This window comes from Hyaena hyaena, unplaced genomic scaffold (assembly GCF_003009895.1).
Source record: "Hyaena hyaena isolate Hyena2069 unplaced genomic scaffold, ASM300989v1 scaffold_31, whole genome shotgun sequence".
Lineage (NCBI taxonomy): Eukaryota > Metazoa > Chordata > Mammalia > Carnivora > Hyaenidae > Hyaena > Hyaena hyaena.
Genome location: NW_024080664.1, coordinates 2892605 through 2908452, shown reverse-complemented (window position 1 = coordinate 2908452; position 15848 = coordinate 2892605). Strand labels below are relative to the sequence as shown.

Genomic DNA, 15848 nt, shown 5'->3' with positions numbered 1-15848 from the left:
AGGGATTCAGAACCAGATACTTAAATCCCATCTGTTTGCTGAGGGCTTAGTGGGGAGCGGGTCAGTGTTGTGGCTGATGGGGACCCAGAGGGCAGGCCCTTGACCCCTCCTGGAGCCACGGCCCCATAGGGTTTGGGCCTCGGGACCTGGCCCCACGACCCCCGGCTCAACCCTCCACCCCATGTCAGGTTCACCCCCAGGAACCCGGCAAGCACAGCCCTGTCGGCCGGCGCGGGCTGCTGCCCAGAGCGAGGCCGGGACAAGTTGCCGTCGGGGCACAGAGAAGCCATAGCCACGGGCCCCTCCTGGTGGCTCAGGAAGCTGACCTCATAGTGTCGTCTGCCCGGGGGTCAGCCTCACGGGACCCTGGAGGACTCCGGGCTGCCCGCTGGACCGGCACAGCTGTCCCCGATGCTGTGCTGCGCCCTTCGCCGCCTGGGAAGTGCCTTCAGGGGCCGGGAAGCCAAGCGGCCACTCCAGAGCCCGGCTCTCCGCCCCGCTGGGCCGTCTTACAGAACGCGGACCTGAGCCCCCTGGAGATGGCATCCGGGCCTTAACCCACAGCCGCTCCTGCCTCTCCCGGGGAAGGCGACGGCCCTGTGGACGCCAGCATGATCTGTGCCTGTTTCCCCGTTGTCGCTTCCAGCCCTGACTCCCCCTCCAGGCCTTGGTGCCGTGCCCCGGCTCGCAGGCCGGGTTCCGCTCCCGAAGCAGGCCCAGGGTGGTGGTGCTCTGTGCTCCTGCCCGAGCGACAGCGCGTGGCAGCCCCTTGTCCTGTGCCGGACGCAGGCGAGGGTCCACGTGTGAGGGCCCCGTCGAGTCAGGAGGGAGACGGCCTTGCTGTGAGCCGGGGCTCAGTGCTCAAGGACTCTGCACCAGGCAGTATCCCGTGGTGGAGAATGTTCCACGGCCCTGCCCTGCCCCCTACGGTCGTTATCGCCCTGAGCTCCGACCTCAGTAGGCGGGGGGCAGCAGGGGTGCAGATGGCAGGGGCTGGACAAGGTGGCGAGGGGGTAGAGTGTGGGGGTGGGGTGGGGTGAGCCCGCTGCAGGCTCCCCTGTGGGGAGGGCAGAGCGGGGTCTCTGCGGAATCCAGGGGCATCGGCGAGACAGAGTCTCTTGGGCAGGACAGGCAGCCAGCAGCGGGACCGGGGGAGGGGGCTGGAGAGAAGAGCCCTCCCCTCCATGGCCTGTGCAGCTTCATGGGGATAATGTCCCCGGGGTGTTAGTGTCCAAAGATAGCGCCCCGGCCGTCCCCCTAATCCCGGGTCTCAGACACGCGCAGCAAGAGTGCGAGGGGCAGCCTCGCCCTCCTAGACCCAGTGTGTGCAGGGGGTCCCCGATCTCACCGGGGGCTGCAGCTCAGTGACCCGCCACGGCTCCCTGGCTCTCAGACACCTGCGGCATCTTACAGCTGCAGGTTCGTCTCCCGGAGCTGCAGACCCCAGGAGCCTGGTTCCTGCCCCAGCCTGTTCTCGGAGGAGGCCCCAGGCCATCGCCTCTCCGTGGGGAGCCTGCCCTGGGAGTCCCTGGGGCGCTGCGTCTGGTGCCAGAGCTGTCTGCACACAGAGCCAGAAATAGACTTAGAAGCCTCTACTTGCCCCTGGCTTGAGCAGAGGCACCGGGAGCTGCCGGGCACAGAGCCACAGGACGGGAGGGAGGCCAGGCCCCGGTGGGGATGGCGTGGCCCGGATGCTTCTCCCCAGAGGGGGCTTCTGGGGGCAAGCAGGGGAGGCTGCTACGTACATGGAGGAGGCAGCCAGATGTGTGGGCCAGACCCCTGGGCCACCTCCCTCGCTGCCCCCGGGGTCACCCACACGGGCCACCTCGGCAGCTCCCTTGTCTGCAAGGAGAGGGCGGGACACTGGCATGGGACGTACGTCCTAGTGCCTCCGGTCCCGTGCGGAGCCGAGAGCCCGGCCGTCAGCAGCCAGGCTGCGGCGTTGCCCTCGGCTGTGGGGGGCCCCACGGGCGTCCACCCAAGCCTAAGAGGACCCCCGTTCTGCGTGTCCACAGTTCCCTGGATGGCTCCCATGTGGCCTCCGGAGTTACAGGGTGCCCGTTCCCCCAGGGAGACGAGGCTGGGGCTGGCCTGTCCCCGGGGCCCAGCAGCATGTGCTCATGGCAGGAGCCCAGGGCCCCTGGGCACAGACCAAGCGGCCCGGCCACAGCAGGGCAGCTGGAGGGGCGGCGCCCCCTCCCTGCGTGTCTGCAGCCTTGGGTCCCCGGAGCCGCAGCCCCCGCGGGCCACCTGCCCCCGGGCCCGGTGTTTCTCTGTGGGCCGGCGAGTAGCTCGTGCCGTGTGTGTGGACCCAGGAGGGGGGGATGTTGGCGAGCCGTGGCCTGACCAGCGCGCCAAGCGCAGGAGACCAGGGCTGGGTGAGAGCTGCCTGGTGTGGGAGCAAAGCTCTGTTTGTCGCACTGGTGTCCCCTCAACTGATAGCCGTTGCCTTGACTGGCAACCCCCCCCCACGGGTCTAGGGGAGCGGGGGCCCCTCGTGTGTTGCCTCCCTGCTCTCCAGCTCAGCCCAGGGGCCGTCTTCCCAGTTGGAGAGGCCACCGCTCAGAGACGCCGAGCCTCTTGCCCAAGGACGCACCGCAGCCTGGCAGGTGGTGTCCTTCACGGGGTCCCTGGCCGAGGTGGAGGCTGAGATGAGCCAAGCCCCACCCCTGCCTGGAGGACGGGGTGCTCCCACCCCTTCCACACATGGCCCCATGCACTCCCTGGCTCCCACGTGGCCCACACATGTTGATTCCAGGTGGCCTCGACTGGCCAGGGAACAGAGCCCTGGAACCTTCTGGGGGAGTCTCCCGCTGCTCCCCCAAAGTGCGCCTCTGGGTTCCAGGTCCGAGGGTAGGCTGTGGGGCTGGCCCGGGACGCAGGGCTCTGAACGTATGGACCTGTGCTAACGAGACATTGTGTTCGGGGATCTTGGGCCTGGCTGCAGACCCCGTGTCCCGGCAGGGGTCCCCAAAGGTCCCCAGGGCACCTCTGTCCCACTTCGGAGCCCCAGGGCGGCCCCCTCCTGCTCTCCCTCCCGGCCCAGGTTCGAGGAACCAGAGTTGCGGGCACCCCAGAGGACAGCCGTGGGCCCCTCCTGCCACGCGGCCGACCCTCCGGTCGGGGAGCCACGGCGTCCTCGCCTCTCCATCCGCCCCCACGGACCCTCCTGAGCGGGTCCCGAGAAGCAGACAGAGACCAGGAGCTGTGGGAGGGGGCAGGTCCAGGCTCCCAAGGCTGAGTGGATGCAGGACGCTGTGTGTGGAGGGGAGGGGGGGGTCAGTTCCAGAAGAAACTAGAGCCGCCGGGCCTCATCGGCGCCGCGCCTCCCGGGGCAGAGCCCGAGAACGGACGTGAAATGCCCCCCGGAGCCCTGTCTTTCGCTTCCCCCTCGCGGTGTCTCAGGGGAGGGGAGAGCCAGGCTTCAGGCCAAGAGGAGGGAAGCCGAGAGCCCAGCGAGGTGGGGAGGCGGAGGGGTGGCCAGGCCTCTCCTGAGCCCCTTCCGCTGACCCACGCCCTGCACGGGCCGCGGCTGTTTCTGGGGAGCTGTGGAAAATCCCAGCCTGTCCCCATTTGTCTCCCCCTCCCCCCTGCAGCCCCCGCAAGGCTCCTTGTTCTCTGCTCCACTCCATCCTTCCATTTGTGAGAAAACGGCCTCTGTCCGCCTCGCTCAGCCGGCGCCCGGCGGTCAGGGGGGCACCGTTAGGCCAGGGAGCTGGCATCAGTGATGCGACGTGGAACTTCCCTCCACTGTTCGGCGGGCCCCTCCCGTGCAGCCTTCCGTGCCCGGCCCCCGGGGGCAGCCCGGGCCGGCGGGAGGCACACCTCGGAGCTAGGCCTTGTTGGGCTGGCCTGGTGCGCGGATCGGTCACAGCTGCCTGGGCGAGGGGGGCTTGACGGTCTAGCATCCACCTCCCCCTCCGGCTGCAAACCCCAGGGGTGTGCGGAGCGAGTGCCAGGGGCGCGGCGGGCTCAGCACACCCCCACCACCCCCGCCCCCAGCCCAGCACACGTTCCAGGCGGATGCCAGTGAAATGTTTTAAATCGGTGCCCGACACATCCTTCTGTGTCCCCACAGCGTCCAGAGACAGAAGACGCCCAGTCGCATGCTCCCTTCAGGCAGGAAGGCCGGCCTCCTGGCCGACTGGCCCGCGGGTCCGCGGGAAGCGTAAAGCTCGGTGGGCTTGCCTCGCCTCGGCCAAGGCCGCTGGCCCCTCCCGCCTGTGGTCACAGGCCCTTCGCAGAGATGAGCTGGCCTGGCTTCCTCACTCCACGCCTGGCACAGCCTAGGCCAGGCCAGGTCACCGCGTGGCTTTCGGTCACCAGAGGAAGTGGCCCCGGCCCCTCCCTTCTTCGGAAAGGCTCCGCGTGACTTCGAAGTCTTGGGTGGGGGCCCCGACGCGGAAGGCGGAAACCACAAGGGAGAAGACAGGCCTGACCACTTACGAGTGAAGTAAAGGACCCCCGTGCGTGATGAAAATGCCCCTCGGGCTCCGACGATAGGGTCTGTGCCCTCGGTCCGCGCGAGGGCTTCATCACAGGTCAAACAGGGAAAGAACCTGTTTGCGGTTCACAAGCCTCCTTCTTTTTCATCAGAAACGCATGTTGAGGTCTGTCGAATGCGTCCTCAGCTTGTACTGGAAGGGTCGTGTGTCATTGTCCTCCGACACGGCGAAGTGGGATTTTATAGTAAGGTTGGGGCATTCCCGAAATGCGCGTTACTTTAAGGTGCTCTGCAGACTGGCTTAAATGTGCCAGCGTCCCACGTGGGACTTTGTGTCGTGGACAGGTGAGCGTGGAGGACATCGGTGGCGGCTGGGCCCGCGGCCATGCCTTCTCAAGAGCACTGGGATCGGCGTTTTGCTAGCCCGGCAAAGGAGCTGGGGAGCTCGGCGTGTGCTTCTATGATCTCGAGAATTTGAAAGAACTGCCTGAGTCCAGCAGCTTCTGTGAAAGCCATTCTCTAAGAACATTTTCCATTCTTGTTCTCAGATGTTCTGCTTTTTAAGTCTGTATTTGCTAATTTGTAGTTTCCCAAAAACCATGCCAACTCAAGGATTTTCCAGACTTCAACATACAGTTTTTTGCATGTTACTGTCTTATACTTTTGGTACTCTCCTCCCTGCGGCTTTGCATATTGATGTTTTCTCTCCTTTTTTTTTTTTTCAGACTATACTATCCAGAGATGTCTGGTTTCATTGCAACTATTTTTCTAAAGAATCAGCTATTGAATTTACTTATTCATTTTACTTTTAAAATTATCACTTAGTATTAGTTTTAACAATCATTAGTGCACGTGAATTATTTGCCCGTTGGAAAGTTATATTTTGTTGTTCTTTTTAAAAAATGTCTTGGGGCGCCTGGGGGGCTCAGTCAGTGAAGCATCTGACTTTGGCTCAGGTCATGATCTCATGTTGACAAGTTCGAGCCCCACGTCGGGCTCTGTGCTGGTAGCTCAGAGCCTGGAGCTGCTTCGGATTCTGTGTCTCCCTCTCTCTCTGACCTTCCCCTGCTCACACTCTCTCTCTCTCTCTCTCTCAAAAAGAAATAAACATTAAAAATAATAATAAAAATAAAAATATCATTTAAAATGTCTTGATTTGGAGAATTCACATATTTTCATATCATTTTGTATAGTAATTAGATCGTTTACAACAATGGGTTTTTCTCATAATTCAGTTTTAGCTCTCTGTCCCCTTAATTTTTACACGCTGCACTGCCATTGTTTTTTAGTAGCATGTAATCCAATTGTTAAGTTCTTATTTGACTTCAAAGTTATATGAGTGCTCTTTCATTTCCAGAGATTTGGGGTTTTTTTTTAATTTATCCTTTTCTTACTAGTTTCTAGTTTTTAACATCGTAGTCAAAGAGAACTGGCTTAGAATTTCCACTTTGGGGATTTGGTGTTTTTCCTTTGCTGCTGAAATAGAGTCCGTGAACTTTGAAAAGGTTGTGGATTCTGTGTAGACGAGCAACTTCAGGTGCAGTCACTGAGTCAGGGTTAGTCACTTGGTACTGGTTCTTACCTGCTTAGCCCCGAGAGGGGTATTGACGCCCCCACCGGGAAGGCGTGGTGGGTTCCCGCTTGTGCCGCCCGCGTCTGCAAGCCACCCGCGCACGGTGAGCTCTCGCATGGCCGGCCCGGCATGAATGGCTCTGCACCTCCTGCTGCCTCCCGTTCTGTCTCCTCTCTTCCTTCAGCTTCAACTCCCGTTTGCCCCTGAGGTGACTCTGTCAACAGGGTAAGTGGGATCTTGTCTTCTCCTTACACTGTCCCCACCCTCGTGGTGTTCGCAGGCTAGTTGTTGAGACCAACAGGGAGTGACTCATCGTGTGAATTAAAGCCCAAGTACAAAGTAAGGCAGCTAGGAAGGAAACCCCACTTTACCAGGAAGCCAAATGAGGTGGAAGCATCCAAAAAAGCCCGTGTTGAGGAAGTGACATTTGAAGGATGAGCAGAGTTGGCCTTGTGAAGAAGGGGTCAAGAGGCTTCCAAGGAAAAAGAGCAGCATGTGCAAAGATCCTGAGGCAGAAACATCAGCCAGTGTAGCTGGCATGTGGCCAGTGAGGAGAGGACATGGTTGAGGGGCCACATGAGGGCTTTTGAATTCAGTCCAAGGAAGGAATGAAGCAGGGTGCCAAGATGTGGATAGTGGGCTGGGGGTCAGGAGGAGGGCAGGGGAGGGACAGCCAATGACGGACTGAGTGCAAGCGTGCAGAGAGAGGAAAACAAGGAGGGATTTGATGGCCGCCCCGCCTAAGCTGGGGGGTTGGGGGGGAAGGAGAGGGATGCAGAGAGGCCAAGGCCCCCGGCCCGAATTTAGCGCAGAAAGGTGGACGCTGGGATTAGCCAGGTGGGTTGTACTAACCCACCGAGACGAGTCACGTCTGCCTCCTCCTGGGCACAGTGACAGGGCCACAGAGGGCGGGGGCACCTCTGGAGCAGGTGGGGAGAAGCTGGTGACAACTGCGCCCTGCGGTGGCAGCTGGATGTGGACAGGACGGAGCTTCAGATGGGGGCGGGGAGGGTCACAGTGGCCCCAGAGGCAAGGAGCCTGCAGTGTGGACGCCCCTCCCTCGGACTAGGGAGGTGGGGGGGCCTCTCTGGGTGAGGTCGCTCCAGGCAATGTGGGGGAAGGTTCGGGAGCCCAGAGGGAGGTCCTGGGGGATCTGACCGCGTGGGGGGAGGTGGAAGTGGGGGGGCGTCCCCCAGGAGAGGAGACCACAGAGAGGAGGGCCCCAGGTAGGGCGCCATCTAGTGGCCTCGCCCTTCCTGCAGGGGGGCCGCTGGAGCTGGGGGGCGTGGGGGGCAAAAGGTGGCTTTGTGGGCTGTTTTTCATAATTAGAAATTTGCAGTGAACATCTTATATTTATTTGTCTACATTTTATATCATTAATTTAGGTTAATTCCCAGAAAAGAATTACTGGGCGAAAGGGCATCACTTGCGAGGTTACTGACGCATATCGCCAAATTTGCTTTTTGGAAAAAGGTGTCCTGGACACACAGGCCTGCCTCCTGTCACTGCAGCTTCCCCAGCGCCCAGCACTTGTTTTTAAGTTTGGATATTCGCTGCTCTTTTTTTCTCAAGAGTGAGGTTTAACTCTTTCTCGGCTGCCTACTTGTCGTTTGTATTTCCAGAAGAGCTGTTTAGCCAAAAGCAACCCGGGTACGGCCCTGTGTGTCGCCCCCCCCCACCCCGCACACCTCACCAGCTGTCTGAGAGCCTCCCCGCCGTGTCATGGGGCGTGTTGACGGGCCCCTCGGGCCATTCACCCTGAGCAGCTACCCCCCACAACAGGTGCACGGGGCTGCGGGAACCCAGCGGGTGGCACGTGGCCCCAGTGGAAGGAGGCAGGTACCGATGCGGGTAAAGTGAACCTGAGTCCAAATCATCTTCAGATCTGGGAGGGCTCTCGTGTGGCCTGGTCTGCTTTGGCTCAAGTTTATAGAACGAGAAGTGTCTACCATATGAGCCACAGGCCAGTTGTCCGGGAGGAAGTGATGAGGTAACATCTACTTATTGAGCACCTGCTGTATGTTGGGCCCTTGACCTCATTTAACTTGATCCACCCAATAACCCTGCCAAGTGGTGTCTTCATTTGAATATAAGGAGGCCGGGGCTCACCGGGGAGGGGACGCGCGATCCCAGGATGGCTCGGGATAGGCACCGGAGCTGGGACTGGAATCCAGGACCGTGGGGCGCCAGGGCCCCGGCCCTGGACCAGTCAGGGCTACCTGGGGGACCCAGCGACACAGGTGTCCGCAGAGCAGACGACTCGCCTGGGGCATCACTGGGCATCGATCCGCCTTCTTGTCACCAAGGAAACAATCATGAGTCGCAGTGCCAGGAGCCTTGACTTGGGACCCAGACATATTGGAAAGTCCCACTGTTGTGCTCAGGAACATTCCAAGAAAAGTTCATGTAAAGGCTCAGAATAGAAAGTCCTGGCCACACACACACACACACACACACACACACACACACACGGGATAACTGTTCGCTTACGTGAGGACTGAAAACAGAGGGTTAAGGCAAGAATATTTGTCATGATTATTTTGGGCCCTTCAGTCAGTGCTGTGTCCTTCTGAAGAGAAGAAATGTCTGCACTCTGAGGGGAATCCGCTTATCACACCCTTGCTGACAGGGCTCAAAATGTTTATTGAAAGTTTCAGCTGTCACTTCTGCATAAATAAGCAGGATATGGACGGCCCACTGCATGTGGGGGGTATTTTTAGATGGGGTGGCTTTGCAGGCTGGAGGGATAACATTTCAAGGAGAAAGTGCCTGGTCCCAGAATAGGCCACCCCAGGCTCCGCGTGGCCTCAGCATGGGGTCTGTGGAGGCCCGTCTCCTGGGTCAGGGGCCCCTCCCGCTCCTGGGTGGCCAGCCCAGAGACGGCAATGCCTCTCCGTGGGGACATCCCAGCTCCACCCCCGCCCCCGGCACAGAGGAGGGGGCACGCCATGTAGATTGCGTGCCTGTCACTGGTCCTGCTGAACCCCAGAAACTCCTGGGGGTTGGCGGCTCTGAGGCCGGGGAGGAGGCACGTCGTCCAAACCAGCGCTCACAACGCGTGTCCCCGTAGCCGGTCAGCGACCAGCTCAGAAGGCTGGACTTCGGGCTTTCACAACACCGGCCACACTCCGCGTGCCTCGTGCCAGACACCTGCTACGTGCTCATTCCTTCCTGGTGACCGTGAGCCCCGACCTGTCACGACTTCCTGCGGCTCTTGCCACGTCTGCTTTGACTTGAAACACGAGTCCTTGTTCGCCTGGGAAACCGCACACCCCATCGGGCGCGGGTCCCACACGCACCAGCTGCTGTCACCTCAGCCCACCCTGTCCCTCCGGGGGCCTCGCCCTCCCAGCTCCCCCCACCTGGACTGGGGGGGGGGTGTCTGCGGTCCCAGGGCGCTCGGGGCAGTGACCCGAGAAAACAGTGGCTTAGCGACTTGGAGCGCACGTAACATAGTAGCTGCGGGAGGGGCGCTGGGCCGCTGGGCACGCCCAGCCTTGCCCAGCGTCCGTCTGTGGCCTCCACTCTGTCCCCCACTTGCTAGATCAAAAATCAGGAAGTTCAGAAAAGTATCTTTAAACATCTTCATTTTTACTGTCTCTATTTACTTCTTCTGTTATATTCCTCTGAATGAAAAACTAACATTTCTGGGGCGCCTGGGGAGCTCAGTCGGTTAACCGTCCGACTTTGTCTCAGGTCACGATCTCACGGTTCGTGGGTTCGAGCCCCGCGTTGGGCTCTGTGCTGATGGCTTAGAGCCTGGAGCTGCTTTGGATTCTGTGTCTCCATCTCTCTCTGACCCTCTCCACTCATGCTCTCTCTCTCTCTCACATACTCATTCAAAAATAAATAAACATTTGAAAAAAATTTTTAAGAAAAAGAAAAACTCACATTTCTTATAGCACACATCTGCTGGCAATGAATTCTCTCAGCTCCTTTTTTTTCTGAGAAAGTCTTTATTGGCAACTTCATGTGTGGAAGCTATTTTTGCTGGGTGTGGGACTCTGGACAGAGGGGGTGTGTTCCCCACCATTAGTACCAGGACTTTGTCACCCCATGTCCCCTGGCCTGCACCGTCGCCCGTAAGATGTCTGCTGAGAGCTTCCCATGGCTCCTCTGTAAGTGTCTTTTTTCTCTGACAGACTCTGGGGTTTTTCCTTGGAATTTTTTTCTCTGTCTTTGGTTTTCAGCTGCTTGTTTGACTGACAGGTCTGTGTGGCTCTGTTTGCTGTTTCCGTTCCTTTGATTTTGGCCCTGTTTGAGTTTCTCTGACCTTCTTGGATTTGCAGACCAATATCTCACTGTTTTTGGAAACTCTTCAGCCATACTTTTTCTGCCTCGTTCCTTCTCCTTCCGGGGACTCAAGTTACAAGCTGGAGTGGTGTTTTTACTTTACCACAGGGATGCTCTGGTTTTTTTCTCTCTGTGTTTCTGTCTGAGGAATTTCTACTGACCTGCCTTCAGGTCACAGACTCCGATGTCAGGTCTGCTGATGAGCCCATCCAGAAAATTCTGATACTTCACTTTCTCTCTGGCTTTCTTACAGCTTGCGTCTCTGCGACGCGCTCTGCCGGTGTAGGTTATGTCCCTTCTCCACTAGCCCCTTGGTCATAGTCATCCCCTCAGGGTCCCTGCGTGATAGGGTCAACAGCTGGGTCATCCCTGAGTCTGATTCTGTTGATCGTTTGATCTCTTGGCAACGGCTTGCTTGGGTTTTGTTGCTTCTGAGTGAAACGTTGCTGGCTTTGTGTCCGAACACGGAACACCCGCGCGCAGAGCCTCAGAGCCCGAGGTGACTGAGTGTTGATCTCTGGAAGTGGGAGAACCTCTTCTGCCAGACCTTCGTGTCAGGGACGGAGCTGGGCCTGGGGTCTGGGGTTGCCATGGTTACGTGCAGAGCACCACGGCCTCCACTCCCACAGCAACGGGCCACCGTTGCCTTGCGCCCCGAGTGGGAGCCGGTGACGGCTCCTCAGGGCAGCGTCCGCACCCGCGTGCCTGTGCCACACGGCGGCTCTCTGTCCACCTCGCCTGGGCAGGGGCTGCTGGCTGTTCTGGGCCAGGTCCGTACGGCGGGCAGAGCCTCGGCGCAGACAGGCCACGTGCCTTCGGGCCCCTCCCTGTGGCGGCCCGACCGGGCCCTGCGTCTGTGGGATCTCGGCCGGCAGATTCCTGCCCCTCTGTCTGGCCTCACGCAGGACCCGAGGCCCGCCCGCCCAAGGGAAGAGCCTTGCCCTTCCTCTGTGAGCCGTAGCGCATCTTTCTTGTGCCCTGGCGCTGGCGGGCTGTGCCCTCCCTCCCTCGGCAGCTTAAGGCTTTTGCTCCCCAGGAGAGAAGGGTCTGGGTCTGTTCCTCACGGTCGGCCGCCCTTCCTGAACGGGTCTGAGGCTGTCGATTCTTGCGTGAGAATTATTCGAGAATTGTCTCACGCTTGTGCCGGGCCCCGCCTCCTGCCTGCTGCTCCTCCTTCTCACGAGCCCCCGCTGGAGCCTCGTGGGAAGACGTGGTGAGTCACAAGACCACCAGAGTGTCTGGGGCCCCAGGAATCCCAGACTGACCTTCCAGCCCTCAGGCGGCCTTTGGCAGTCCGTCCGTCGTGGGTTTCTGCTCGCGTCTGTCGTTCCCAGGCTCTGCCCCTGGTGGGACGGTCCTCACTGCTCTGAGGTCTCTGCTCTCTGGCCGACACTCCAGAAAACATGCGGTTTTGTGGTTTCTTTGGCTTTTTTTTATTTTTGTTTTTGTTTTTGTTTGTTTAACAGCTTTCTACCTGGTCAGTAGAAGCAGAAGGGACTGGCCTTCTGGAAACTACCTTTTAATTTCCCCCAATTTCAATTTTCACTTATTAAAAAGTAGTTTACTTAGGGGCGCCTGGGTGGCTCAGCCGGTTAAGCGTCTGACTCTTGGTTTCGGCTCAGGTTACGCTCTCACAGTGCGTGGGATCGAGCCCCACGTTGGGCTCTGCGCTGACAGTGTGGAGCCCGCTTGGGATGCTCTCTCTGTCTCTCTCACCAAAAATGAATAAAAAGGGACACCTGGGTGGCTCAGGCAGTTGAGTGACTTCAGCTCCAGTCATGATCTCACGGTTTGCAGGTTTGAGCCCCGTGTTGGGCTTGCTGCTGTCAGCACAGAGCCACTTCCGATCCCCTGTCCCACTCTCTCTCTCTCTCTCTGCTCCTCCCCTGCTTTCATTCTCTCTCAAAAATAAACATTAAAAATAATAAATGATGGAAACCAACTTGACAATAAGCTATAATTTAAAAAAACAAAAAATAATAAATGGATAAATAAATAAACTTTAAAAAAGTAATAAAGTAATTCACTCACAGCGTAAACACAGAGCCACCACAGCCGACAGCACCCTTTCAGGCACACACCCAAAAGAAACGAAAGCAGGTCTTCAGGAGACGTTCATACGCCTGTGTCCGCAGCAGCAGCGTCCCTCGCAGTAGCTGAGCCAACCCAGGACGGCAAGCAAGCGCAATGAAGGATGTGCAAACCGAACGTTCTTCAGCCTTGAGAAGGAAGGAAATCCGGACGCCTGCTACAGCGCAGGTGAACCCAGAGGACATCGTGCCGAGTGAAACAGCCAGTCGCCAAAGGACAGACACTGTGTGACTCCGCTTTACCTGAGGTCCCTAGAGCAGTCACGCTCAGGGACAGAGAGCAAAAGGGTGTGTGGGGAAGGGGGACAGGGAGCTGGTGTTTAACGGGGACGGAGCGTCTGTTTGGGAAGATGAGAAAGTTCTGGAGATGGACAATGCTGATGGCTGCACAACAACGGGAATATACTTAATGCCACTGAACTGTACGGTTAAAATAGGGGCGCCGGCTGGGGTGCCTGGGTGACTTAGTCGGTTAAGCATCCGACTTCAGCTCAGGTCATGATCTCACGGTTCGTGGGTTCGAGCCCCGCGTCGGGCTCTGTGCTGACAGCTCAGGGCCTGGAGCCTGTTTCAGAGTCTGTGTCTCCCTCTCTCTCTGACCCTCCCCTGCTCACGCTGTCTCTCTCTCTCTCTCCTAGAAATAAATAAAGAAAGAAAGAAATAGGGGCGCCGGCTTGGCTCTGTCGGTTGAGCGTCTGGCTTTTGGTTTTGGCTCAGGTCATGATCTCATGGTTCATGAGATCGAGCTCTGTGTCGGGCTCTGCTCTGACAGCGCAGAAAGAACCTGCTTGGGATTCTCTCTCTCGTTCTCTCTCTCTGCCTGACCCTCCCCCACTTGCTTGTGCTCTCTCTCTCTCTGTCAAAACAAATAACAAATAAATACAATTTTTTAAATGGTTAAAATGGTAAAAAAAAAAAAAATTACACGATTTATACTTCACCACAATAAAAAAAGGACAAAGCAGCTGACTCGCGCTGCCGCGTGCCAAGTACTCTTCTAGACTGGGACTGCAGAGGTGAACAAAACAGCCCAGGTCCCTGTCCTCAGCGCTGACACCCAGTAAATAAAATTAAGGTGTCACTCTGGACCATGAGGGGTGATGAGCACTCCGGGAGGCTCGGGGGGGGGGGGGCTGGGTGATAAGGCCTGCTGGGGGGCACGCATGGGTGAGGGGACGGCAAGGTGCTGGAGAGCCTGCCGATTTGCGCACCGACGACGGCTTCTTGAGCCAGGCCACTGTCAGACCCGCCTGACTGGCCCACACTGTAGGCTGTCCTCGCAGGCGCGTCCAGCCCCTGGGAGCAGGGAGGGACGGCCCGAGCCCCAGCTCACCGTCCAGGGTGTGGGCGCGTGCGGGACTGTGGGGACCCCCCACGAGACCGCCCAGGGCCTTGGTCTCCGGGAGCCAGGGCCACTGCCCCGGGCGTGGACTCCCAGGGCGCGGCGGGCTGGGGGGAAGAGCCGGGCTGGGTGCTCTGCCCCGCGGGGGTGCTAATGGGCCGCTTTCCCGCTGTAGGAGCTACCGCGCGCTCACCGACTGCACCGGGCACCTGGCGGACCAGCTGGACTGCTTCTGGCCGAACGCGGCCGTGGACAAGTTCTTCGTGGCCGTCCACCGGCGCTACTTCAGAAGCTGCCCCGTCTCCGGCAGGGCTGTGCGCGACCCGCCCCGAAGCGTCCTCTGCCCCTTCATCGTGGCGCCCATCCTGGTGACCCTGCTGGTGACGGCTCTGGTGGTCTGGAGGAGCAAGCGCCCGGAGGGCATCGTGTAGACCCGCGGCCCGGCGGGGAGGGGTGGGGGGAGACGCGGGCCCCTGCCTGGCCTGGCGAGAGCTTCGGGGACCCCCATAGCAGAGTAGGCCCCAGATCCCTTTCTGTGTCCCCCAGGAAGAGCTAACAGGGTTTTCGGAGCTGTTGTGCTGCTGGCATTAACCTTAAGCCCCCGGCTGGAGGGCGAAACAGGGGCGGGGGGGGGGGGAGCCCAGGTGCCAGGAGGGAGCAGAGCATAATTGTCCTTATTTCCAGGGAGGGTCCCCAGCTCTGTCTCTTACTGTTCCAACCCCCCCGCCAGACGGTGGACGAGAGCTGGTGATTAAAAGGATGCCCTCAAGGGGGCACCTGGGTGGCTCAGTCGGTTAAGTGACTTCCCGGTCGAGCCCCGCGTCGGGCTCTGGGCTGACAGCTCGGAGCCTGGAGCTGCTTCGGATTCCGGGTCTCCTCTCTCTGCCCCTGCCCCGCTCCTGCTCTGTCTCTCTGTCTCTCAAAAATAAATAAACGTTTAAAAAAATGAAAAAAAAAAAGATGTCCTCAAATTTGGCAAGTGTCATTATTTCTGGGTATGGATGGCCGAGGGTAGAAAGGGGGAAGGAACACAGCCCCTTCTGAGTCCACCTTCCTCTGTCACAGGGACCTTTGTGGGGACGATGGTGCCGAGGGGCCGTGTGCGCTGAAGATGGGCCTCGGATGCCCCCACCCCACCCCACCCCCACCCCAGCTCTGAGGCCTGCGGTTCACAGACAGGAGGAGGCCGGGCTCCTTCAGTTTGTGCTGAGGCCCCTCCTCAGAGATGCCTCCTCGGGCCCAGGGACCCACTTGCATTCTGCCCCCGAGGGCTCTTCTGGCATTTCCTCCGCCGACCAGTGCACCCCTCCAGGCTGCTGCTGCTCTTCCGTTCACGGCTCCTTCCAAACACCGCCGACAGTCACCTTCCAGAAGGTTCTGAACGCCCACAGGGAGCTTCCACACTGTTCCTCCCTGATGTCCTCTGAGCTCACACCTCTCCTCTGAGGTCCCTGCAGCCCCCAACCCGCTCCACCCTGCAAGGCCTCCCAGCTCAGGACCTGCCCCTCCTCAGGACGACTGATGGGGTGTCAGGGCCATCACCCCCGCCTCTGCCTCCCCTCTGCCTTGCAGGCCAGCCTACCCTTACTCGGGGGCCCAACGCCATTACCTTCTAGAATATTCAGCACCAGTGTACCACCACCACACCGGGTCACCTGCCGCCGCACTCAGCTGAGCAGACGCGACCCTAGGCAGCCTCCTCAGGTAACTCAGACTCCCCCAGCCTCTTTCCTTCACGGGTCAGAAACTTGGGGCCATGAGAGCTGGAGGGAAATGGGCAATTGTCTCTCCCCCTCCCAGAGCCCTCCCCGAGGGGGCTGCGGTACCAGTGGTTATGGTTCAGGACCCAGGAAAGGAAGCAGGTGGAGGAAGAGCTTGGGGCTGAGGCCCAGGCGTCCGTGGGGCTCACTGTGGGCGCCATCTTGGGAGCAGACGGTAGCAGGGAGTGCAAGGTGGGGGCTGGAGGGCGTCTTCACGGACATCGTCCCCCAAGCGCCGAGGTGATAGGGGCCACGGGGCAGAGACAGGCCCCAGCCTGACCTCGCTAGTCGCTCTTCCTGTAACTAGTACACAGGCACCTGCCGAAGGTGCTGGCTTGGCAAGTGC

The 15848-nt window shown here is 59.3% G+C and overlaps 1 protein-coding gene across 2 annotated transcripts in view; it reads left to right on the top strand.

Annotated features, from left to right (window-relative positions):
* The window catches only part of RAMP1 (receptor activity modifying protein 1), a 46726-nt gene extending 32168 nt beyond the window's left edge, over positions 1–14558 (top strand). For both annotated transcript variants that reach the window (XM_039228603.1, XM_039228604.1), the window contains exon 3: positions 13918–14558. In XM_039228603.1, coding sequence (XP_039084534.1) covers positions 13918–14173 — 256 coding nt within the window. In that variant the 3' untranslated portion in view covers positions 14174–14558. The remainder of the gene's footprint in view (positions 1–13917) is intronic.
* The last annotated feature ends 1290 nt before the right edge of the window (positions 14559–15848 follow it).